Raw genomic sequence first — 27,500 nt, 5'->3', positions numbered from 1 at the left:
AGATAAAGTATTCTTGGCTTCATGTTCTTCTCATTTAGTACCCTGAATATGTCTTGCCAGGCCTTTCTGGCTTTTCAGGTCTTTGTGGATAGGTCTGACGTTATTCTGATGTTCCTCCCTCTGTACATAAGGAATCTCTTAGCCCTAACTACCCTTAAGATGGTTTCCTTGGTTCTAAGATTTGCAAGTTTTACTATTACATGCCAGGGTGTTGGCCTGTTTTCCTTGATCTTTGGAGGGGTCTTCTCTGCCTCTAGGACATGAATGTTTGTTTCATTCCCCAGATGAGGGACGTTCTCAGCTACAATTTGCTCAAATATATCTTCTAGTCCTCTCTCTCTCTCCACTCCCTCTGGGATTCCAATAATTCTGACATTGGAACGTTTCATGGTGTCACTTATTTCTCTGACTCTATTTTCATGGATTCTGTGTTGTTTTTCCCTGGCCTCATCTTTCCCTTTTTATCTATTAAATTGTCTTCCAGGTCACTAATTTGTTCTTCTGCCTCACTTACCCTAGCTGCTAGATTATCTAGATTAGATTGGATCTCACTGGTAGCATTTTTAAAATCTGCAAATTCAGCTTTCATTTCTGCCCTTAGAGACTCTATGTTGCCATTAATTGATTTCTCCATTCTAGCTATTGTCTTCACAATTGCTAGCCTGAATTCCATCTCTGACATCTTGGTTATATCTGCATCCATTTGTAAATCTGCAGCATAAGTCATAATCTCTGAGTCTTTCGTATTTTGGGCATTCCTCCTCCTAGTCATTCTGTTGATGGGTGGTTGAGGGAATGTGTAGAGTCCAAATTATTGGACAGAACCCAAGCAAGATGTACCTGTTTTCTAGGGACCTTAGGGTTGCTGGCCTTTTGTTCTCCCAACCTGTCTTCTGGGGGAGGGGCTTGCCACGCTGTTACTCATGCAACCCTGTTTGGGCAGAGTTGCCCTGACCCCTGTGGCAGGGGATGGGCTCAGCGGGAACCAGTTTTTTGGGGCTTTTGTTCTCTGGCAGCTTTCCCTGGTGGCTTTCCGCATCTCTTCCGAGTTTCAGAGCAGAAGAGATCGTTTCCAGCCCTCTGCCTCAGAGCAGAGAGACCGCAGTCTGTTCTTCAGGGAGCTCTCCAGGCCACACTGTCTCCATTTCTGTCCATGCCACTATGAACTGCAGCGGCCTGGGTTGTGCACCCCTCCGCAGCGCTCCCAGTCTTGCCTCCAGGTCGGAGCACTTCTCTGCCCTTTGTGCCTCTAAAACTGCCAGCCACTCCCAGTTTGCACGTGCCACCCCGCTGCTCTGGGTTTCCATCCCCAGGGGCTGCCCTAAAGTCCTTTCCCTGCCGCTATGGATCTGTGAGTCTGTGCCACGTCCCCAGCACATGAGGCTATCGCTCACCAGTGGCGCAGGATCCCCACAGCCAGGCTTCCTCCCGCTGCCGTTTATCCTCTGATATCTGCCTGCGGAATCACGGTTCCTCGCTTCGTACCTCAAAACCAACCGCCTGCGATATTCTGATTGTAGAGATCCATATCTATCTTCTTACATCTCAGGCTGATTTTGTGGGTGCTCAGAGTGGTCTGGTAGATATCCACCTCAATTCTGGGAACCTGTTGGAATAAGGTCCCCTACTCCTCTGCCATCTTTTCTCCCTCCCAACATTTCATCTATTACATTATTTCCCAGAATGCTTAATGTGATATCCTAAACTGGAAGCAGTGGTAAAACTGGGATGGCACGTGTCTCTGGGGGCATTAGAAAGCAACTTGACCAGACACTGCCACACCACCATTCATTCCTGTATTCATTTAAAAAAAAAAAAAGTACTGCATGCATTCTATTTCCCACTCTGTGATAGGTACTTGGGAAGCAGAGACACATGCAACAGATTCTGTTCTCATCAAGTTTAAAATCTTTGAGGTTAGAGGAGGTGAAGAGAAGGAAGAGAAAGGAAAAAGAGTGGAGAAGGAAGGAAGGGAAAGGAAAAAAATTTAAAAATACTATGTAGAGCTACATATGATATATATAGACATATAAATAGTACTGTGGAGATACAAAGGAAGAAGGGGCCAGTTCTGCTTGATAAAGTAGAAAAGTCTTCATAGAAGAAACAATAGAAGATTGGAATATTAAAAACATATTCGTCATCAGGTAGACCAAACTGTAGGGCAGAAAGTGAGTAGAGCAAAGGATTCAGAGTCAAGAGGGTATTCCAGATAGGGGTAACAGGTATGTCCCTGGGACAAACATGCAGCATGAAACAGAACAGGGTGCTGTGAGGATGACAGGTGGTACTGCATGGCTGGAACAAAGGATGACTGGAAGGACTGGTGAGAGATGAGACAGGAGAAGTCCCCAGGGTATCATGCATGGGGGGCACACTGAGATTCAGTGCTGTGCTGGGCCTTACAGGTTTTATTCTAGAAGCTGTGCCTTTCAAACTGAACTGAGGTTATATATACATGGAGTTCTATCACAGAGAAAGCCATAGAGAAAGCACACTTTCAGGATATATCAATTTCATTTGAGGATTTCAAAAGGAGAGTTATTTTTATGTGAGAACAAACAAATGCATAATTGAGTGGACTGAAAATTAACATATTTATTTTTTAAATAAATTTCATTTAAAAAATGTTTAAGGTAAAACGAAGATTTCAAAAATGTTAGGGGCTTACAGTGCATGTTGATTTTGCCTGTTAGGGGTATTTTGATGGAAAGTTTGACAAACACTGGATAATTGGGAGCCTTTTAAGGGAGGAATAATTAGAAGCTTTTAAAGCTAGGAAGAAAATGACTGATCTCTGGTAGCCACTTGAGCAGAAGTGTTAGCCAAAGGTTAGTATACTACAGCAGGAAGGCAAGGTTGGAGAAGAAGGGCACACAAGAGCAGCGTCTACTTAGATCTAGATCACTTATGCACCAGTAGGATATAGGCGATGAATTTCAGAAGGAAAAGGGAAGAGTCTAGGATGACTCTATTTCTGGTAGGAGTGACTGGTGGATAGAGGTGTCATCTACCAAGATTTGGCATCTAGTGAGAGGTGAGGATTTGGTGGAAAACATGAGTCCAATTTTGAGCAGTGGATTTGAGTGTTTGTAGGAACCCTGGGAGAAGATGTACAATAGGTAACTGGATATAGACTTCGAGTATGAAAAGGGCCTCGTCTGAACATTGGGGCTTGTGGGTCCTTAGCACATGGGAAGTAGTTGAAGCTATAGGCACAGATCAGATCAGCACACATGAACACTGAAAAAAGAGTCAAAGCAGGGGTGCCTGGGTGGTTCAGTCGGTTAAACGTCTGACTTCGGCTCAGGTCATGGTCTCAGGGTTCTCAGATAGAGCCCCACATCAGGCTCCCTGCTCAGTGGGGAGCCTGCTTCTCCCTCTCCCTCTCCCTCTGCTCCTACTCACTCTCTTTCTCTCTCAAATAAACAAACAAATAAAATCTTTAAAAAAAAAAAGTCAAAGCAGAACCTTAAGCCTGTGCATACCCTTTGGTCTAAGCATCCCATTTCAAAAACACATTAGAAGGAAAGAGAAAAAGACGCTGACCACAGTGTGATCTATAATAATAAAAGAACAATCCAAATGTCAAGCAACAGGGCAATGGTTAAATAGATTCATATTCATTTGATAAACTTTAGGAAGCCATAAAAATAGGTAAGTTCATTTAAAAATAAAAAGCTGAAAATATTGAGTCAAATTCAGGCTATATAATTTTTCACTGTGATTACAATTTTATAAAATATATGATTTTATATGTACATGTGACAGATGTGTGTATTACATATACACATTTAGATACTAACACGGGGAAAAAACTGGGAATAATAGACTAAAATGCTAGAATTGGAGGACTAGTGGTTTTTCTTCTTTTAAATGTTTTCTAAACTTAATTTTAGAATTCCACTTTAAGGAACAAATTTGCCTTTAACAGTGTGTATTCTGTATTTTTCCCAAGTAGCCTGTAAGTAGTTAGCCAAATGACTAACCATGTGACATGATTTTTTAAAAGATGCATATTGAAATGAATCCCAGAGATAAACACTGTTTAAACGTATGATCTTGTTGCCACTATGAGACATCAAGTTAGATCACCCTACTGCATCACAGAGGATTTAGCAAAACTCAATAGAGCCATGGGAGTCCCTCAGCAAGTATTTATGGAGCACCTAATATATGCAAGTACTCTGTCTGGATGCTACTTTGGAATATGTCTTCAAACTGAAGAAATAGTTTGTAACTTTCTTCTTCAAATGTATTTTTCTCTATCTATGTTTAAATGACACTTTAAGTAAAAACACATTTTCTGACCATCAAACTTGGACCTATTGATATTCTTAAAACACAGAAAGAATACAAGTTTGAAGGATATGGGTTAACAGGCAATATTATACATTCCTGTTGAGAGTGTGAATGAATTCAACTTCTGGGGAAGGGCATTTGGCAATGTTTACCAAAATTAAAAATACACATTTTTTCACTGAGTATTTCTCCTTTTAGGAATTTCCTATTGCAATACTCACATGTGTGGAATATAACATATGTACAGGGATATTCATTACAGCACTCTTTATAATAACAAGAGATTAGAAGCATCCCACATGTCCATCAACAAATGACTATTAAGTTAAGCTACAATTATACAGTGAAATAGACAGAAATGGCCAAAATTAGATAGCTATTTTATGTATAGAAATATCTCCAGGATTACACACACACACACACAGTTAAAGCAAGGTTTAAGATTAATATATATAAAGGATACTATTTGTATAAAAAAGATAATAAAGCTTGCTTTTTGCTTATAAATGCATAGACCAACCCTGGAATAATACAAGGAGGTAGTAAAAGTGATTGCTTCTGGGGAAAAGAAATAGATGGCTAGACAGATGGAGGGAGCAATTTACACGGCAAAGCCATGTACATCCATTGGCCATTCTAAAAAATTAAAAGCAGTAAAAATAAGTAAACATTCTTTTCTTAAAAAACTAAAAATTTTAACTAAAATCTAGCTCCAGAATGCACTTCCACCATTCAAAGCGCTTCGTCTCCCTTCCTATTATTTAGCTTTTTTCTTTAGCTTAGTTATAATTTAGTAAAACATGAGGGAGTAGTACCAAAACAGACAGCTCATAAGCTTATAAGGAAATCGTACTTTCCTGCCACCATCCCTCATTGCCCTCAATCACCACTCCCACCAAGTGGGGTGGGGTGGGAAATGTCAAAAGAGTTCCCACTTAATCACAGATTGCCTAATCTAATAGACACCAAATGCACTGCCCTCTAGCCCTCTGGTCTCCCCATCACCTCTCCTGATACTCTCCTAGAGGGGTTGACTGTGAAATAGATTGAGAGAAAACCTCAAGTCTTACAGTGGTTCAAACATCTTAAGGAAATTGTTATGTTGAGAGATAAACAGTGTACATCAGCAAAACTATTTTAGTATGACATATTTCATTAGAACGCAGTACCTGTTTTCTTTTACTGGCACCTATTTGGAATGAGGTCGTGGCATTCCATTCTAGCCCGTGTAATTCTGAAAGAGAGATTCCAGAGTAGCCTTCCAGCAAGTTCCACAACAAGAAAATAGCACTCATTCATCTCACTCACCTCCCCAGATTGGGAAGTTCCCTTGGCAACAATCACAGAGAAAGCAGTAATATGATACAAACCTATGGGTTCCCTTTTCATTTGTTCTCATTCTCAGGTGTAATTCTTATGTTCAGGTACATATTTGCACATATTTTAAGGGTATACCAGAAAGGTAGAGAACAACATTGTTGTTCAGGCTCTTGTGCAATCTCTTAGCTTTTATTATAACCTTAAATTATAATAAAACTGACCTTAAAATATAAAGCACAAATGGAATTTTGATGTGCTAGACTAAGAAGGACCTTGCTATAGGGCAGATTGATTCACTCAATGAACATTTATTGAACCCCTGCTATGGGCAAAGCACAATGCCAGGCAGATATTCAGTTCTTGTTTTTTGGGAGCTAGCATCCAGCGAGAGAGACTGCATGTAAACAACCTGCTGTGATTGGAGGCCTGAGTGTCACATTAACAGAGGAGAGAGGAAAGCGAAATTCTGGCTGGAGTCAGAGTGGCAAAGTTGCAGACAAGTGGCTCGTCCCCCACATAACATATCCAGTTGCCACTCTGCCAATTACCAAAACTTGGTGGCTTAAAACAACACAAATTTCTTTTCTTACAATTCTGGAGGCCAGACGTCCAAAATGGACCACACCAGGCTGAAGATGTGGCAAGACCACACTCCTTCAGGAAGCTTGAGGGGAGAATCCATTTCCTTGCCTTGCAGCTTCTAGGAGCCACCTGATTTCCTTACCTTGTGACCTCCTCCTCCACCTTCAAAGCCAGTGGCACAGCGGATTCCCTCTGTGACGCATCTTCTCTTTGCTTCTGTCACATAGCCTTCTCTTCTGTCTGTAACGAGCTTTCCCTCTCATACAATGCTTCTGATTGCATTTAAGGCCTACCTGGATAATCCAGGATAATCTCCCCATTTCAGGATCTCAATCACGTCCGCAAAGGCCCTTTTCCATATAAGGTAACAGTCACAGATCCCATAGATTAGGACCTGGCAATCTTTGGGGGCCATTATTCAGCCTACCACAAGATGTTTAGAGGGAAGGCCCCTAATCCAGCCCCTTCCTTCATCCTGAAGGCTGTGGTGAGCCACTGGAAAGTTTCAAGCATAGGAATTACATAGTAAGATATGTATTTCAGTAAAATTAATTCAGGACTTCTGAGGATATAGATGAAAGAAGAGCCTGAAGTCAGCGAACCCCTCCAATAATTCAGGACAGTTTTGACAAGACAATGGTAGTTGGGTTGAATGTACTGAAGAGAAATTAAGACCGTGGCATCAACAGCTGTTTGCGGACTACTGGATACAGTAAATGATTTCTCATCTGGGCACTCAGGTACCATACACCACGATTTGTAATACAAGAGGAGAAGCAGATTTGGAAGGGGGTTGGATGACCGTAGGCAGGGAGGTGACAATTGATGATGACAGCACACCTCCAGTCGTTAATTCCAAGCACACCTCCCCACGCTAATTTGCCTCTCCTCTCCCCCATTACAAGAGTATATTAGAATAAATTAAGAGTGGGGCACCTGGGTGGCTCAGTCGTTAGGCGTCTGCCTTCGGCTCAGGTCATGATCCCAGGGTCCTGGGATCGAGCCCCGCATCGGGCTCCCTGCTCGGCGGGAAGCCTGCTTCTCCCTCTCCCACTCCCCCTGTTTGTGTTCCCTCTCTGGCTGTGTCTCTCTCTGTCAAATAAATAAATAAAATCTTAAAAAAAAAAAGAATAAATTATTTATCACAACTAAACTGATTTTTTAGTTCACTAATTTTGTAGCCTGTAACTAGCCACTGTGAGACAAGCCCCACAACTGATGGCAACACGTTGTCACGTGTCACATGAGAACCACGGATTAGGGTCCTTAATCCACCCAGGACAAATGCCACCAGAGCAGTGATATGCCTGCCCCTGAGCTCATTGGTAGTATAGTTTGGACTGGAGCCCCATCTTGTGATTTTCCCCTCCTTCTCCATTCCCTCTCTCAAGACCATCTTCTACCTCATTTTACCATCCAGAGGGACTAAGCTTCATAGAAGCAACAAAACCCTTATTTTTTTGTACTTCATTTTTTTTAAGTAAAATCGTATTTTTTCGAGTTCCATCCATCTCGAGTCCCACTGAGTCTCTGCCATTAGAGTCTCCCCCAGGGCTTCTAATTCTGCTCTCCCTCCCTCCTTTGTGTTCCTGTGCACAGTCTGCAATGCACACTTTATGATGGTTTTATATCCTACATTGTCTTGTCCTCTAATTTCCTTATATGTGCACATCCTGTCTCCTCTCTAGATTTATGAGGTCCTTGTCGAGTTTCCCATCTTAATACTCAAAAACTAAAGAGGTGATGTATGGTATGGAAGTAAATTGCTGAAGTGTTCAGAACAGAGATGTGTGTTTTATTGGACAAGACTAGAATCCCTTCGTTCTGCACTGCAGAGATCTGTTATATATTCTGCAGTTGTTCTGCATGTGAAGATGGGGAAAGAGAATTTCGTCTCAGCTTCAGAAACAATACATTGACTCCTGTAAACTAAGGAAAAACTAATAACCTTTGGATTCTCATGCTTCTAAAACCTAAAGAGTGATGGGTTTGATGCTTCTTGCTCCTTCCCCCTAGAAATGTTTTATCATTGTTTCCTGGATATTAAATCTTTTTTTGGTGTTTTTTACTTGTTTCCTTGAAATGCTGTGTCCTGGTGCTTTAGCTTTCTGCTATCTTGATCTTTTTTAGTACATCAGATATTTTTTATCAGAATGTATGTAACTGAAGCTAGATCTGGACAGCACTTTTCAAATTGTGTATCCAGCACAGCTACTTAAAATCCCAAAGGGACTTACGGTTCAATAATATTTGTGAGCTGTTTCTTCGCATTTTAGTAAAGCCTGGATAGTGCCCCCAAAAGGTTATAAATAAAATTAGATTGTTTTAGTGGTTTTCTTTCCACCTGACTTAATTTATTTCCATCTTAGAGGTCTTGCTATTCAGGATTCTGGTTTTATTTTTTAAAGACAGTGTTACTATAAGAGATGAGTAAGGCAAAAATTCACACAGAAACACTGGCATAAAGAATTTTGAATGTGATATTCCATTCTGCTGCTGAATCAATACTTAATCTGTAGTAAATAACATTGGCAGAATGCCAATCCATAAAATAAACCATAAAACGCTATAGAATATTCCAGTGTTTAATGTGCTTTTCAAGCAAACAGCATTAAATCGAGGTGTGGCCCTTCTTAATATTATACAGTTTAGCTCCCATATAATTATTAAATAAAATAGTTTATTTTTTATGCACTCACTATTGGTCAAACATTGTGCAAGGCCCAGTTGAGTAGGGAAATGGGTAAGCATAAATTTTAACACATTATACTAAGTTTTATGACACATGCAGATAAAGAAGGGTGTTATAGGCACCTAACCCAGCTTAGGAACATTGAAGAAGATGCCAAGAGGAAGTGGTAAGTGCATTAAACACTGAAGGACAAATAAAATCAGACTGTGAAGAAAAGAGATGCTTCAAAAGAAGGGAACAGCGTGTACTATCATAAGGTAAGGGAGTATAGAATCTTGGGAAAATGACCAATATTTTATTAGGAATAAATGTACAAGGTTTAAGGCAGACTGATAGAAGGTAAAAATTTTAAGCAGATCAACCAGAAACAAATCATGAAGGAACTTATCCCATAAGCATCTGGTAGAGGAAGGGAGCAAGACTCTGAATTCCAAGGAAGGAGCGAACTATGTAACTTTCAAACTATCACAAAGCCATGAAAAGTACATGAAATTATCTAGTCAGTGACAAGATACCAATCACAGGCCTATCTGTACAGCAATAGGGTAAAAATCACCAACATTTTAAGACAGGAAAAACACACAAGATAAACTATAGTATCTACCACTACCAAATTCAAACATTTTGATCACACTACCTCTTTGCCTTTAAGTGGTAGTAAGATTTCGGAAGTTTATCTGGAAGGCCACCACTGAAGGATTTTAAGCAGCAAATCAGATTTCTGTTTTTAGAATAAATAAGATCAGACTTAGTTGTATTACAAGGACATTGAGAAGGCTGAATTCAAGGTAGGCCAGACTGAAGGCAAGGAACTGTTCTCATAATTTAGGGGAATAATGACTAGAGCCTGAACTTTGTCAGTGGAAGTGATCATAGAGAGATTTAGCAGATACAATCAACAGAATTTGCTCTCCAACTGGATGGAGGGATAAGACAGAAGAAAACTTCTAGGACTGTTCCACCTAAGTTCTGACGTAGGCCACTAGATGAATGAGGGAAATGTAGGTTAAGAAACATAGCAAAAGATCAATTTGGTGGGTAAAAAAGAAAAAGATGATTTCATCTAGAGACATCTTGAGCTTTCAGAGCCCAAGACAAATAGTTGGAGATGTCCTGAATGTTATTTTATACGTGAGTTTGAAGCTTGAGAGAGAGATTCAGGAGTCATAGACTTGCACTAGATCCCATCTGGCTTGCCTACTCGAGAATATTGTTCCATCTTCTGCCTAGCTGGCCAGACACTAGCAGAAGCCAATTCTGACACTTTCCATCTACTTTGCCGGCACCATTCACCCTGTCGCAGCATTCCCCTGCAGACCTGCTCCACCCAACCCAACCACCCCAGGAGGCACCCCTCTAAAGCAGCTCCCGCTCTACCACACCCAGCAGGCAGACTTGGTGGGGACCAGCATCCCCCGCAAACCACTCCTGCCCCACCCACACCAGGCAGACAGCCCCAGCCAGGGCCAGCACCCCTCCAAAGTGACTCCTACCCTGGGGTGGTAGGGAGCCAGCCCTGTCTACCAGCATGCCTGTAGCAGCTGTGGCCAAGTCTGTCAGCCAGTTATGCAGGGAGCTAACCCCGCACACCAGCAAGCCCACAGCAGCTACAGCTGAGCATCTCAGCCAGTTAGTTTCACCAGGGGAAAGCCCTGCCCACCAGTCACAACAGGAGGGGACATGCAGGCCACACCAAAGACACCAGCAGTGCTTGCTCCTGGTGACCAGGGAGGGTAGCACTATGGGACCTCACAGGATGCCTTTCATATAAGGCCACCACTTTCAAGACCAGGAGACATAGCTAACACACCTAATACATAGAAAAAAACACAGACAAAATGAGGCAAAGGAGTGTGTTCAAAGAAAAACAAGACAGAAACCTCAGAAAAGAACTAATCAACCTAATCAAAGTAATGGTTATAAAGGCCCTCACCTGATGTGAGAGAAGAGTGGGTGAACTATTTGAGAACTTCAATAAAGAAAAACAAAATATATAAAAGAACCAATCAGAGCTAAGGATTACAATGACTGAAATGAAAAATACATGAGAGGGAATCAAAGCAATTAGAGGATACAAAAGAATGAATCAACAATCTGGAAGACAGGATAGAAGAAGCACCAAGCTGTACAGCAAAAGTTTTTTTTTTTATTTTTTTTTTAAAGATTTTATTTTTATTTATTTGACAGAGAGAGAGAACGCAAGGGAGGGAACACAAGCAGGGGGAGTGGGAGAGGGAGAAGCAGGCTTCCCGCTGAGCAGAGAGCCCGATGCGGGGCTCGATCCCAGGACCCTGGGATTATGACCTGAGCCAAAGGAAGACGCTTAACGACTGAGCCACCCAGGTGCCCCCCAAAGTTTTTTTTTAATGAGGAGGGAAAGGTCTAAGATGGCAGCATAGGAAGACCCTGAACTCACCTCCTCTGCTGGACACTGATTTTGTGCCTGCATATAGAATAATTCAATTGAAGAAAAACTGAGGGCTGACTCAACAGCGTCTGCCCCACAAAGGAGAGACAGAGCCATGGTAATGGCAGGACGCCCAGCCCCAGTGCTATGAACTTCAGCAGAGAGGGATATCACTGACGGGTCCCACCTGCGGATTCACCCAGCTGGAGCAGAGAAAAAAAATAGTTCAAAGGGCAACAAGACATAGTGAAGGAAACCCATCTTCTAACCCTAGGACATCAGCCAAACAATGAGGGAACTACTTAAATCCTTTCTGACGTCAGAGGTGCTGGCTAGTGCCATTGTTTACATTTCCTCTCCACCTAGATGGTACAGGTGGGAGCAAGATCTTGGTGCTCTAGCTAGCCGCCACCACAGCAAGCCCTAGTCCACACCACCTCCAGTCATCCCCCCCAAGGTGGCTCCCATAGTCACACCCATCCCAGCTCCAACCATCCCACCAAGGCTACTCTGGCCTGCACCCACCCCAGCTGTAACCATCCCACTGGGGCAGCCTTGGCCCAGACCACCCCACAGGGCAACCCCAATGTGGAAAGCCTTGGGACACCCCTGGCCCATGCCCCACCAGCTCTAGCCATCCTGCCAGGGCACCCACATGTGGAACATCCAGGACACCCCAAACCAAGCCTGCTCCAGCTGTCCTGCCTACAGTGCCCAGCACCCACAGGTGACACAGAGGATGCTCCCACACACGGCTACACCTTCAAGGCCAGGAGAGGTAGCTGTTTTGCCTAATTCATAGAAACAACCACAGAAATTCAAATAAAATGAGACAGAGGAACGTGCTCCAAATGAAAGAACAAGACAAAACTTAGTGAAGGGATTCAAGAAATAGAAGATGTAAAATATGATGTCATATACATAAAACATAGATGGGGAGGAGTAAAAATGTAGTGCTTTTAGAATGTGTTCAAACTCAAAACCATCAACTTAATACAGACTGCTATATACTTGGGATGTTATATATGAACCTCATGGTGGCCACAAACCAAAAACCTGTAATAGATACACAAAAAGAAAAAAATCCAAGCACAAGACTAAAGAAAGTGACTAATCACGAGGGAAGAGTAGAAGAGAAGAAGAAAGGGACAGAGAAGAACTACAAAAACAACAGAAAACAATTAACAAAATGGTAATAAGAATATGTCTATCAATAATTACTTTAAGTGTAAATGGTCTAAATGCTCCAATCAAAGGACATAATGTAACTGAATGGGTTAAAAAAAAAAAAAGACCCATCTATATGCTGCCTACAAGAGACTCACTTCAGACCTCAAGATACATGCAGACTGAAAGTTAAAAGGTGGAAAAAGATACCATGCAAATGGAAGCCAGAAAAAAATCTGGGGTAGCAATACTTACATCAGACAAAATAGACCTTAACACAAAGGCTGTAACAACAGCCAAAGAAGGATCAAGGGATCACTCCAACAAGATGATATAACACTTATAACTATCTATACATACCCAACATAGAAGCAACCTGATTGTATACAAAGCAAATGTTAACAGACATAAAGGGAGAAATTGACAGTAATAGCATAGAGTAGGGGAGTTTAACACCCCACTTATATCAATCAATAGATCATCCTGACAGAAAATAAATAAGGAACAGTCACTTTGAGTTACACATTAGACCATGTGGACTTAACAGATACATACAGAACATTCCATCCAAAAACAGCAGAATACACATTCTTTTCAAATGCACCTGGAACATTAAGATAATAGCCACTATGGAAAAAGAGTATGGAGGCTCCTCCAAAAATTAAAATTAGAAATACCATATCATCCAGCAATTCCACTTCCGGATATTTACCCAAAGAAAACAGAAATGCTAATTCAAAAAGATAAATGCACCCCTATATCTATTGTAGCTAGAAAGTGGGTGTGGGGGATAGGCAAAATAGGCCAAGGAAATTAAGAGATCCAAAGTTCCAGTTATGAAATAAATAAGTCACCAGAATGTAACAGACAGCATAGGGAATACAGTAGGTAATATTGTAATAACTTTGTATGGTGATCAATGGTAACTACACTTATCATGGTGAGCTTTTCCTAATGTATGTAATTATGGATTCACTATGTTGTACACCTGAAACTAATATTATATTGTATGTGTAACTATACTTCAATTTAAACAATTAAATTAAAACATATAAATAAAAATGTAAGAATAATAAGTAAATATATATATATAAATATACTTTGGAAATACTAGTGTTGCTAATAAAAAGTCAGATGTGAATCTAATCCTTGTTCCTTATAGATGACCTGCTTCTTTCTCTCTGGAATTGTTTCCTTTTCTTAAATTTCACCCTACTGTGTCAAAGCGTTGACATATTTTCCCTTTATCTCTCTTGTTTTGTACTCAATAAGTCCATTCAATCTTTCCTTAATTGTGGAAAAATTTCAATGAGCAGTTCTTCAAATATTTAACTTTTATTTCTTTCTGTTAATCAGATGTTGACAATTACTCTATTTTTCATACCTCCTTTTTTTCATTTTTTCATATGTTTCAAAACATATTCCATCTCATTAATTCACTCATCAACTGTATTCTTTCAACCCATGAATTAAGTTTTTATGTCTATTATATCTGACTGGTACTTTTTTATAACTTCTTGTCCCTGTTTAATGTTTCCAATGCCCTTCTATATGCCCTTGAGAATGTTTATCAGGATTATTGTAAATCCTTTTTTCTCTGGCTCGTTAGTTCTGCTCCCTCTGGAATTAGTTGTTCAGTCTGTGATCTCTCTGGTGCTTTACATCGGTGATCTTCAAATGTCTCTTTATTTATCCTATTCCTTTCAGAGTATCAGCTATCATTTTTATATTATATTCTGAGTTCCTTCCTTATCCCACTTACTTCTAACGCACTGCTAAGTCCAGAATTAGACTCAAAGGAGGAAACCACAATTGCTGTAAATTTCCCATCTTAACTCACCTATAACACAAACTAGATTTAATGTCCTCAAGCTTTAGTCTGATTTGACTTGGTTATCTTTTCATATTAGTGGAATTAGACGATGTCACAGAATCACCAAACATCTTCCATTTGCTTATGGAAAGACACCGTTTTCTAGGGCTGTCAGGAGGGCTAATAATGGCGGATGGCAAATAACTGTAGAAAATGTAATTAATTATCAATGGAAAAATGTCTTGGAACCTTAATACTTTGTGATTGTTACAGTGAATGTTATTTTCCTTCCTCCCCTTCATAGACCTATAGGATACAAAGCTTTTAATTCAAAAATTATTAAAATTAAGTTTTGAGGATTTCTTAACTGAATTCTTACTGACCCCCAAGAAAACTAGAGAAGTCTCTTGGGTTTTACAAAACCGGTTTAGATATTGCTTATCTAAAAATATAATAGAAATTTTTTTGGCATCTTTTGTGGAATTATTTCTGCCTTGCCTTCATGTTCTTGATGTATCAATATTTGTATCTTCCCAGACAGCTGTGCAGATGTCTAGCCTTTTTTGATCTGACATTCACTTTTTAACAAATATTTGTTGAACACTTGACATACTATTGTTCTAGTTGCCAGGTGCCCAGCAAGAAAGACACAGTCCCTGCTTTCACAGAGCATTAGAGTTTAACAAAGAATCCAGATTGGAATATAGTTTATACTAGAGCAGGGAGTTTCTTCTGTGTTGTTTTTCCTTGTATACCAGGCACCTAGAACAGTGTAAATATTGGGTGAATGTTAAGCAGGTAAATACTGGACACTAATTACAAATGTGTTAAATGTTATGTTGGAAAAATGCAGGCATCATGGAGTATAGGAGCCTTACCCGATCTGGGGGATCATAGAGAATTAGGTCTCCCACTGATAAAGCCATCCCTTTCCAAGTGGTTTATGCAGGCTCATTTAAACAATCAGCACCTATTTCCTATTTCCTATTCAGGCCACCCTCCTACTATGCATGGAGGTTTGAACCACCTTGGATTTTTCAGTATTGATTTCTGTAAATGAGAAGTGAGATGAATTGCTTAATAATACCATATGTTTATAGAAACAAAATAGCAGTTTAACAATGCTGGTTTGTGTTTCTTGCTTCTTGCCTATCCGCTCCGTCACCCCCATTTTCTTTTTTATCTTGCAGATGAAGGAGCTTCTATGCACCCTTGTGATGATGCATACTGTGGACCTTTCCCAGAATCTGAGCCAGAAGTGAAAGCTGTAGCCACTTTCCTCCGAAAACACAGGAAGCACATTAGAGCTTACCTCTCCTTTCATGCATATGCTCAGATGCTGCTGTATCCCTATTCTTACAAATATGCAACAATCCCCAACTTTAGCTGTGTGGTAAGTATTAGACCTTGTACATGCGTGTCAGGCTTTATGCTTCTTTTGTAAAGCTAAAAGGGCTCTGAGTGGTAATGATAATAGCAAACACATATTGTGTTTATTCTAATAAGCATTTTTTACCTACTAACTTATTTATTTTCCATAATCATATGAGGTAGGTAACTATTATTTTCCCCATTTTACAGATGAGGAAACTGAAACCTAGGGAAATTAAGTAATTAGACGCAGAACACACAGCTACTAAGGGCCATAGCCAGGATCAAGCCCCAAATCTAGCTCCAGCCTTGTCACTTTTAACTGCTATGCTATGCTGCTTCTCAAACGCAACCATCTCAAACCAAATTTACATTCTTACCGCGGGTTACACAGAAAGTTGTCAGGAAGGATTTGATTAGTATTACATCTTCGGTCACATATGTAGGGCTATAATTAATTTTATTGGGTAAATAATTGTTCATAAACTGTGGCCTGACTCTCATTAATTAAAAGCAAGTTTTAATTTATAAGCGCTATTTGCTTAATGGTACTAAGTCTCTGGGCATGTATCTGACAAGTTGGTGCTAAGAATGAACAGCCCTTCAGGCATAATATTCCTTGGCAGTGAAAAAGCAGTTTCTTTCTTCCTCATCTCAGAAACCCAACAAGCTATCCACTGTAGGGCAAAATTCCTCGTAAAGTGAGTCTGATTCAGAGCCTCTAGCATCTGAAGGTCTATAAAATTCAAAAACAGGTCAAACTAATACATAGTGTTAGAAATGAGGAAGAGGAAGAGAACAGTGACGGGGAGGAGGTATGGGAAGGAGAGCTTTTGGGTTTTGCTGTTGATGTTCTATTCTTTGGCCTGGGTGCTGGTTACATGAGTGTGTGTAATTTGTGATCACTCACTGAGCTATAAACTGAAAATGTGTATATTCTTCTGTATGTATGTTATACTTGAATTAAAAGCTTTGATAAAAGAGAAGATCCCCTTTCTTCCTATATCTTGAACTCTAAATCCTTTACCAGTTGGTTGGAGTTGCAGGAATTCCTGACCTAGATGTCCAGGACCTGGAAGGAATGGAGAACATGAGGAGGTCAGAAGAAGGCCTGAGGGAAGGCTTCTATTCTGTCCAAAAGAGGAACTTTGTTCTTGGCATTCCAAGCAAGAATTCTGAGCAAATTCTCTTGAGAGATTTTGTAAAGGTGGTAGTTCTATTTAAGAGTGCAATTCTTCAGCTACTGTGTGAGTCAAATAGGCTAGTTGTTGTTTTTATTGTTGTTAACCTGGCACCTTAACCACCCTGTATCACACAATGCTTCTCTAGGCAAATATTCAGCCCTTTCTAAATTGATATTAAAACTATTACATAAATTAAGCCTATTTTCATTTTGTCTTGGATTGGAGGATGTGGTATAAAGAGTAGATCAGTGATCACAATCAAGGATAATTTTGCCTCCCAGAGACACTGAACAATGTTGAAGACATTTTGATTATCACAAAAAGGCTGGAGGATGCTATTGGCAACTAGTGGATAGAGGCCAAGGATGCTGCTAAACATCCTACAATGTACAGGACAGCCTCCCACACAAAGAAGTATTCAGTCCAGACTGTCAATAGTACCACTGTTGAGAAATCCTGTTACCAGGTTACACATAAGCTAAGTCACTGATGCCAAGATTAAAATTCTCAGAAACTAGGTAGACTCTGAGTGTTAACCAGAAACCATTCAATTCTAATAAATTATTCAAAAAGCATTCCATCAATGTGTAGGAGTCTGTGTTTCTGCTAACATTTTTAGGTCATTCATTAACTTGCTTTAAATAAAAAATATATTCCTTACTTAGTTGAGGTTCAATAAGGGAGGCCTGGGTCCTTTTGGACAATTGAAAAGAGGAAGCAATAAAGAAAGGAGGAATTGCTTAAATTCTTTCAAATAGGTGTCCAGCTACACCACCCTGGAAAATAAGTCCTAGAAAATTTTATGAAGTTTTCACTTTTTTGTGGAATGATCATATCCAAGCCTCTTATCAACATCCACCTGCACCTGAGTGACGGAAGTACCATGGGCCCAAAAGGCTAAAACTGTATGTTTTCTATAAATAGGCCAAGTGGTTGTATTTTTTTTCCTTGAGATTTTTGGGGGTAGTTGAGTCGTCTGAAATAATGAGGAACAAGATTCTCCTCACCGGCAGAACACAGTAATCTTGTAAATGTAGAAATATCTGCCCTTGCCATGGAATATTGCTGAAACCATTGGAGAAGATGTTAAAATCTCAGAACATTCTCCATAAAGGTATCTTATTATGGTGTTTACATTCCTTTTCTGTTGGCTCCTAAGAGGAGAATGTCATCATCAGTGAGATCAGTAATAAATTGTCTGCCAGGTTCTGGAGCCTGGTCCCTTAATATCCACAAAGAGTGGCATTTGTTGCAAATGCTGCTTTATGCATCCCTGAGGTGAATGAGGACAGCAAGCTGAAGCTGGGTCCAACACACAGCACCGTGTTGCCGGGAGAACTTCAACTGATATAATAAATTATTCATAGGCAAATCGAAACGGGAGAGTTGGATACTGGTTTCACGATACTTCTTTTCCTCTCACTGGTCATACAATACTTCTTGAACTCCTTATTGAAACTAATGCTGTTATACCATTGAAAATGTTTTGAAGTGTAGTCAGTATCATTTTAGTTCATGTTAGAATATTCACCTTTTAGTATTTTTATTGTGTTACCATTTTCCCCGATCTTTGGCTTTGATAGGTAGAGTTCCGCCTCAAAATTTCTCCATCTTAGCAGTACCTGAGCTCTGTCAGAGGCGTATGTAACTCTAGAAGTCATGGAGCATTCTGCAATTGTATTCCCATTGCCATAGGGATAAATGAATAGCATAAGAGAAGTCACTCTTCCTGAACTAAAGGGTTTCTTAATTGATCCAAATGTGTTTTAAATACCTTGTACATAGCCACTGAAGTATGTACTTAAGGATCAATAAGATTATCTTGATACTCTTGCAGAGCTATGCTTATTCAACATTCATGCAAGAAATATTGACTGAGCATCTGTTATACTCGGGCACATTGCTAAATAATGCATATGTGGCTATGAAGAAGGCTGGCATGGGCTCTGCCCTATCAAGTATTTTGTAATTTATAGGCACAAGTGTCTCTGAGTGAAAGTGAAGAGAACAGAACACTAAATCAGCATCAGAAGATATGTGCATTAATTTAACCTGTCCTTGCTTTGTAACCCCCAGCCTGCCCGTTTAACCTTGCTGAGCCTTTCTTTTCTTGTCTGTAAAATGGAAATAGTACTGATCGCTGGCTTGGTGTAAAGATCAATCAAAGGAAATAATGTGTTCTAAAACATACTATAAACTGCAGCATTTGACAAGGAATATTATTACCATTATTATTAAATATAACTATTACCTAATGTGCCCAACTTTGCTCTCCAAATTGAAGACTGATAAGGCTCAAACAACATGCCAGTGTTTCTAAATGTTTCAATGCACTGATGTAAAGTGATATCAGCTCTCCCTTTTCCCTCACAGGAATCTGCAGCTTATAAAGCTGTGAATGCCCTTCGGTCAGTATATGGGGTACAATATAGATATGGACCTGCCTCCAGCACATTGTGTAAGTTTCCTGTGTATTTTGTGTTAGAATCATCTCTTGAACCAAGATCCTGTAAAATGACTTCCCTTTAAAAAAACAAGAAGTGTGTTCCCCCTTAATGAGAAATTTTTGACAACCAAATTAGCCAAGGAAGACAGAGGGAGTTTATATTTGATTAGTTTTACACTGCTTGACATAAATCACTGTACCAATTGAAATAAATTCTAAACAGAGAATATTCTAAGCATGTAGCAATGACTACAAAGTTGAAATGAGATCTTATGACAGTAGAAAGTACCCAAATGGGCTCCTTGAGCAATTGTAACCACTGTAAGGGTAGAAATGGGCCTTGAGAATATAATGAAATAATGTCTCAGCCCTAAAAGAGCTTTCCTTTTATTCCTTTCCTACCATTCTTGTTATGAAATGCATTTCTTATGTAACACCTTCAGCTGAATTTCCCCTTAAAAGGTGATTAAAATATTTTTTTTGCTTAAATAAATTTATTATTTGAATTTTAGGTGGTTAACATACAGTGCAATATTGGTTTCTGGAGTAGAATTCAGTGATTCATCACTTACACACAACACCCGGTGCTCATCATAACAAGTGCCCTCCTTAATACCCATCACCCATCTAGCCCATCCCCCACCCACCTCCCTCCATCAACTCTGTTTGTTCTCTCTTGTTAAAGGTCTCCTATGGCTTGTTTCCCTCTCTCCTTTTTTTCTTTTCGCCCTTCCCATATGTTCATCTGCTTTCTTTCTTAAATTCCACACATGAGTGAGATCATATGGTATTTATCTTTCTCTGACTGACTTATTTCACTTAGCATAATACCCTCCAGCTCCATTCACATCATTGCAAATAGCAAGATTTCATTTTTTTGATGGCTGAGTAATATTCCATTGTAGATATGTACCACTTCTTCTTTATCCATTCATCAGTTGATGGACAGTTGGGCTCTCTCCATAGTTTGGCTATTGTTGATAATGCTGCTATAAACATCGGGGTGCATGTATTCCTTCAAGTCTGTATTTTTATATCTTTTGGGTAAATACCCAGTGGTATAACTGCTAGCTCATGGGTGTCCTGGATGTCTTCTTTGGAAAAATGTCTATTCGTGTCTTCTGGCCATTTCTTAACTGGATTATTTGTTTTTCGGGTGTTAAGTTGGTAAGTTCTTTGTAGATTTTGGATACTAACCCTTCATCAGATAGGTAATTTGCAAATATCTTCTCCCATTATGTAAGCTGCCTTTTAGTTTTGTTGACTCTTTCCTTCACTGTGCGGAAGCTTCTTATCTTGATGAAGTCCCAATAGTTCATTTTTGCTTTTGTTTTCCTTGCCTGTGGTGACATGTCTAGTAAGAAATTGCTACAGCCGAGGTCAAAGAGGTTTCTATGTTCTCCTCTAGGATGTTGTTGATTTCCTGTCTCACATTTAGGTCTTTCATCCATTTTGAATTTATTTTTGTGTATGCTGTAAGAGAGTGGTCCAGTTTCATTGTTCTGCATGTTGCTGTCTGGTTTTCCCAGTACCATTTGTGAAGAGATTGTCTTTTTTCCATTGGATATTCTTCCCTGCTTTGCCAAAGATTAGTTGACCGTATAATTGTGGGTCCATTTCTGAGTTCTCTATTCTGTTCCATTGATCTGTGTGTCTGTTTTTGTGACAGTGCCATACTGTCTTGATGACTGCAGCTTTTTAATATAGCTTGAAATCTGGAATCGTGATGCCTCCAGTTTTGTTTTTCTTTTTCAGAATTGCTTTGGCTATTCGGGGTCTTCTGTGGTTCCATATAAATTTGAGGATTGTTTGTTCTAGCTCTGTGAAAAATGCTGGTGGTATTTTGATAGGGATTGCATTAAATGTGTAGATTGCTTTGGGTAGTATAGACATTTTGACAATGTTCTTCCAATCTAAGAGCATGGAATGTTTTTCCATTTTTTTGTGTGTGTCCTCCTCAATTTCTTTCAGAAGTGTTTTCAGAGTACACATCTTTTACTTCTTTACTTAGATTTATTCTTAGGTATCTTATTGTTTTTGGTGCAATTGCAAATGGGATCAATTTCTTGATTTCTTTTTCTGCTGCTTTGTTATTGGTATGTAGAAATGCAGCGGATTTCTGAACATTGATTTTTATATCCTGCGACTTTGCTGAATTCATGTATGAATTCTAGCAATTTTTGGTGGAGTCTTTAGGGTTTTCTACATAGAATATTAGGTCGTCTGCAAAGAGTGAAAGTTTGACTTCTTCCTTGCCAGTTTGGATGCCTTTTATTTCTTTTTGTTGTCTCATTGCTGAGGCTAAGACTTCCAGTACTATGTTAAATAGTAATGGTAAGAGTGGACATCCCTGTCTTGTTCCTGACCGTAGGGGAAAGGCTCTCAGTTTCTCCCCATTGAGGGTGATATTAGCTGTGGGTCTTTCATACATGGCCTTTGTGATGTTGAGGTATGTCCCACCTATCCCTACTTCATTTTTTATCAGGAAAGGATGCTGTATTTTGTCAAATGCTCTTTCTGCATATATTGACAGGATCATATGGTTTTTATCCTTTCTTTTATTAATACGGTGTATCATATTGATTGATTGACTTGCAAATATTGAACAACCCCTGTGGCCCAGGAATAAATCCCACTTGGTCATGGTGAATAATTCTCTTAATGTACTGTTGAATTCGATTTGCTAATATTTTATTGAAATAAAGAGCAACTGGGAACATGGAAAGAACTTGAACAAAGACTCTGAAGACATGGATTCTAGTCCTAATTCTGCCACTAATCGGGATATAATCCTGGCCAAGATATTAATCCTGGACTTCAGTTTCCACAACTGTTAAGTGAGGAATTGGACTAGGTCATCTCTCATGGCCTCTCAAACTCTAAAATTTTTTAACTATATGACTTGGAAAATCTAGCAAGAAATCACATATATCTGAATGTCTATGTATGCACACACACACGCACACAGGTTTTATGTATATGTATAGATAGTGACATCCAATTTTGCTTTCAGTGAGGTACCAAATTTCTCCTTGATTTCTTTAACCTACCAATTATTATATTCCTAACCACTCACTTTCTTCAGCCTTCAAAGAAAAGTTTGGTTTGCCAATTAACATTGCTTATCAAATAAGTTTATCCTAATAATGAGTATCTTAAGTATCAGAAGTGTTTTCAAAGTCTATGATTATTGTTCTCATGCTGACCTTTTTAGAACTGTTTTTCAGGGGGCGCCTGGGTGGCTCAGTCAGTTAAGCATCTGCCTTCAGCTCAGGTCATGATCCCAGGGTCCTGGGCTCGAGCCCCACGTCAGGCTCCCTGTTCAGCAAGGAGACTGCTTCTCCCTCTCTGTCTCCCTCTGCCCATTCCCCTGCTTGTGCTCCCTCTCTTTCTTTCTCAAATAAATAAATAAAATCTTTAAAAAAAAACAAAAACAAAAAAAAACATTTTTAAAAAAAAGAACTGTTTTTCAGTAATGGCACGTTGAAAAAGGAAATACAGTATTTTTTTAAATCATACTACTAATTATTACCAATATAATATATATTAAACATTAATTTTTAAAAATCTTACAGTTTACCTTTCCAGCTTGATATCAAGCCACAGTCATAGTATTATATTTACCAAGAACAACCTGTGACCATAGAAATGAGGCTGTCACATCACCATGATGTAACTGTTGGCACATATTGACTCTGACTTTGGCTTCTATGACTACTATTTGTAATTCCAGTGTACTCTAACCCAGAGGGACAATGAAGCCACAGCCTACCTTCTGTCCTTAACCAAAGCAAGGGGAGCCTGAGAAACAGTAGAGTGTTTTAATTGTCATCTTAACATAATTTATCTCTAACTTGTCCTGACAAAAATAGGAATAAAAAGGATATTATTTGAGCAGATGAACATGCTCTGAAAATTTTTTAATAACAATAGTGTTAGGTCAGTCTGGATCATATTAATTTCAAGAAAAAAGTTTGTAAAGATTCTTCTTTTTTTATTTTTTTAAGATTTTATTTACTTGAGTGAGAGAGAGAGCACACAGAGGGAGAGGGACAAGCAGACTCCCGACATGGGGCTTGATCCCAGGATCCTGAGCTCATGACCTGAGCCAAAGGCAGCTGCTTAACCAACTGAGCCACCCAGGCGCCCCTATAAAGATTCTTCTATAAAAGATTTATTTATAATTATTAAGACCCTGTTATGCTAAAAACTACATACTAGGCACTTTGGGATGTAAAGATGCAAAATAATAAGGGCTTAAGTATCCTAGCACATTATTTTGTTTAATTTCCACAACAACACTATGCAGTAGGTATTATCAATCCCTTTTTCTAAAGGGAAGATTGAGGCTCAGACAAGTCACAGTAGGTGGTGGGATCTAACACAGCCCAGACCCTCAGTCTGCCTCTAGTGCCTGTACTTTCAACCTGTGCTGAAAAGCTGGAGCATGTGAGGTCACAGGAGCCAAAAAGAGAGAATTGTCAATGAATTATCAGCTACACTAAATGCTGTTGAGAGGTTGAAAGTGGGATCTGCAGGGGGAAAAACAAAGCAAGAAAGGAAATTAGGCCTGCTGTCATTGGTGACCTTCAAGAACAAAGTTTTCTTCGACAGGTAGAGGCAAGAACCAGACTGAAAGTGGTTGAGGATATAGAGGCAACATATATAGATTCTCTTTGTGTTCTAAAGCAAAGGGACAAAGAAAAAAAGGATGGCATATAACATGAGAAGGAAGTGCCATATGAAATTGGTTCTTGAACATTTTGGTCAATGCAGATGCAAGAGAAGGTGATTTAATTAATGAAACTAGGTCCTGGAAAAGGGACCCTCTCACTACCAGGGAAGACCATGATGAATGCAATCAAAAGATTACACCTGTTAAAACAACAACAACAACAACAACAACGAGCAAGAGTTCCTTCTCTGAGCCGGAAGGAAGACAGCCAGGGGTCTGTAATGTCAATAGAGGAGGCGGTGGGATGATGGGATGATTACCTTTTATGGGCACAGGGACAATGGTAAGTGAGGGGCAGGCCTACAAGAGCCTGAGAAAGGTTCAGTAAGTGAAGGTCTAGAAAACTGAGCCTAGAGCAGCATTGAGAACAGAGAAGGACATCAGTGACTAGTGTGATTTTACAGCAAAGACTTTCTCCAGCTCCCTCTCAAGGAGTAAGAGCAGAGAAACTGAGCCAGGGATTAGTTTGTTTATGGGTGACTGAAGTGAGGGTAGAGATAAATGTTATTGGAATTGAGGTTGAGAAATTTTGAGGTCATCACACTGAAAAAGCATTACTACCTAGACTAGATCCTCAAAGATGATGGCAGGGAGGATTTTTAAGTTCCATGAGCCTAATGCCAAGGAACTACTGTTAAATCATTCTTGTTGAAACAGTGTTTAATTAGAAGGACTTAGGATAGCCTAGTAAGCAAGTACTATATACAAACTTTGAAAATTATGCAGACTCTTCAGTGAGGCTTTTTTTTTTTTTTTAACTTTTAGATGTGAGCTCTGGTAGCTCAATGGATTGGGCCTACAAAAATGGAATACCCTATACATTTGCTTTTGAACTTCGTGACACTGGACATTTTGGATTTTTACTTCCAGAGATGCTCATCAAACCAACCTGTACAGAGACCATGCTGGCTGTGAAGAATATCACAATGCACCTACTAAAGAAGTGTCCCTGAGGCCCAAGGGTCAGGTCAACCACCAGACAGAGAGTTGATTCTGTGCAAGAGCTACTTGGCAGTGGGTGGAAATTGTTTTTAAAAAGAAGGGCAACTTCTTAGAATGAAAATATCTGTGGACTTTAAAAGGACCTACTTATTCAATTCAAGTTTCTGTGGCAATACAAAATTGGTTAAAAAAATCTGAGCATAGCCTAGTTTGTTGTAAGAGAAAGCATTCATTTTATATCCCTTTAGAGTCCTATTTGATTAAGGGGAAGTGGGGATATTTTCAAACCCTATTGTCTCAAGAAATGTACAAATTAAAGATTTCACTGCAATAAATCTCCTTTTCTCAATTAAGATCTAGGCTAGTAATGTTTAATCACTTGGTTTTCATTTGAAATGGAGAGAACTATATTTCTTAATAAATATACAACTTATCAAGACCTCAGATTCTTCTCATCTTCATCCCCTGGCGTTAGTGCATCATACACCTATAAAAATATAACAAGCTGGAACAGTCATGTTTAGACTCTGAGAATACCATTTACAAAAACAGAAGTAAACATTAATTGAGGTGCCAGACACAGCATTAAGAGCTTCACACTAATAATCTTATTTATTGTTCACATACTATAATAGGAATAGATATTCCTATTATCCTCATTTCTCAGATGAGGAAATTGAGACTTAGAAAAGTGATATAGGTTTCCATTTCCAGGAGTATGACAAGATAGTTATCTGGACTGCTGGAAATAACTACAACTTCTGGACAAAATGTAATTTTAAAAATCATCTTTAAAACATCAAACAAAAAAAGCAGGAAAATCTCAAGCTAGGCACTGAGTGAAGGCCGGAACGTAGAGAGGTTAAGTGGTGCACTGTTATCCTGAGAGCATTTGTCAAACCAGGTAAGTGCAGACTTTGATTTTCACAGCATTTTGGAGAATGGGAGCAGAGAACAGAGCCCAAGGCTACCCCAAGGTGGGAAATCTAATAGCAGATTCTCCTCCTACCAGAATTCTAGGATTCCCAAGGGCTATACCCTCCGGGTAAGGGTAAATTACAAATAAACCCCCAAGCTATTTTCAGCGGAAAACTGACTATTCCAATTTTGGCAAGAGTAGAGAGGGGAGAAACTGCAGCTGAATCATAGGTCAGCTCTCTCTGGTTTGTGGCCCAAATTCAGACTACTTAAATCGTCTGATAAACATCTAGCCAAGAATTTAATTCAGACTAATCCCAGATTGATTATACCCTCCAAATATTTGGTAGCAAGAAATGCAAATCCCATTGGAGGATTTATCTGACCAAGACACCTCATGAACACCAGGATGAAAAGATGAGCCTAAAAACTTCCAGAAGGGGGGGAAAAATGATCACAAAGGAATGAGTACTAGAGTAACATGAAACTTCTCAACAGCACCAGTGAAGCTTGAAGAGAATGGAGAAATGCCTTCAGAGTTTTCAGGGGAAATTCTATCCTAAATATCTACACTCAGCAAAATAATCAATGAAATGTGAGGGTAGAATACAAACATTTTCATAAAATGAGCTCCTAAATTATTAACCTTTCTCAGGAACCTCCTGAAGGATATGCTCTACCAAATTGAGGGAGTAAACAAAGAAAAAGATATAGGATCTCAGGAAATAGGAATTCCCACATGGAAGAAAGGGATGGAAAAAATCTCAAAACAATGGTGAAGGGAAAAGTCCCAGTAACAGCTGTATACCAGGCTTAAGAGAACCAACAACTTGGAATAGGAGAAGGAGAGCTGAAGACTCAGATGAAATTCTCCAAGATAAACACAAAACAGAACACATGTTCAGAGGCAATTTTTACTTATATCAGAAAATCTGGGGATGAATTAGTAATAAAAGCACAGAAACCAAGCAAACAACAAGAAAATGCAGTTGTTAAACTTCGGTGAAAACAATGAGCTAAAGAAGAGATGAAATATAATAATGGTATACTATATGACTTAGCTATAAACAATATTTATATAGTTAAAATAATGTTAGCCCTAAATATTGATTTAACCAAAAACTATGATATAAATATATTTGAAGGGGAGGAAGAAGTAACGTATGTGAGAGGAGCGATATAGGAGAGCTAAATCATCTGCTGTAGCAGGAAGTCAATAGACAACATCTAAACCTGGAAAAAAAAATCAAGTAATATCAGGATATTTAGACATAAAGTAAATTCAAGAAGAAATAATTTAGAAGATTAAGAATTATTGGACTAAGGAGAGGGAATTGGGAGTAAGGAAGGATGGGGCAGAGGACTATTGCTTTTAATATAAGCCTTGTCATAGTATTTGACTTGTTTTGTTTTTTTTTAATTATGAAAATATCATACAAAGTATATTCCTTTTAAAGGAAGAGTGTTTTTTAACATGCACTCCCAACTATTCACCACCCGGTCTTTGATGTTTATAAAATGTACATTATTTCAATTAAAAGATCAAATTTAAATGTAAAAGAAATATTAAATGAGATTATATGTGGAATGCTTAGCACAGAACCTAGAGGATAGTAGATAT

General features: G+C 39.2%; 1 protein-coding gene across 4 annotated transcripts in view; it reads left to right on the top strand.

Moving 5' to 3' along the window:
* CPA6 (carboxypeptidase A6) overlaps positions 1-25,314 on the top strand; it is a 252,013-nt gene extending 226,699 nt beyond the window's left edge. Inside the window, exons 9-12 of one of the 4 annotated variants that reach the window (XM_081816079.1) lie at positions 15,276-15,335; positions 15,474-15,676; positions 19,212-19,296; positions 24,890-25,314. In XM_081816079.1, the coding sequence (XP_081672205.1) occupies positions 15,276-15,335; positions 15,474-15,676; positions 19,212-19,296; positions 24,890-24,891 (350 nt within the window). In that variant the 3' untranslated portion in view covers positions 24,892-25,314. Of the gene's footprint in view, positions 1-15,275; positions 15,336-15,473; positions 15,677-19,211; positions 19,297-24,784 lie in introns of all 4 variants that reach the window. The other 3 variants (XM_081816078.1, XM_006734422.3, XM_081816080.1) reach the window with 3 other exon arrangements.
* The last annotated feature ends 2,186 nt before the right edge of the window (positions 25,315-27,500 follow it).

Source organism: Leptonychotes weddellii, chromosome 4 (genome assembly GCF_054177405.1).
Source record: "Leptonychotes weddellii isolate Sample4059 chromosome 4, ASM5417740v2, whole genome shotgun sequence".
NCBI lineage: Eukaryota > Metazoa > Chordata > Mammalia > Carnivora > Phocidae > Leptonychotes > Leptonychotes weddellii.
This window is presented reverse-complemented; position numbering and strand designations above follow the sequence as displayed.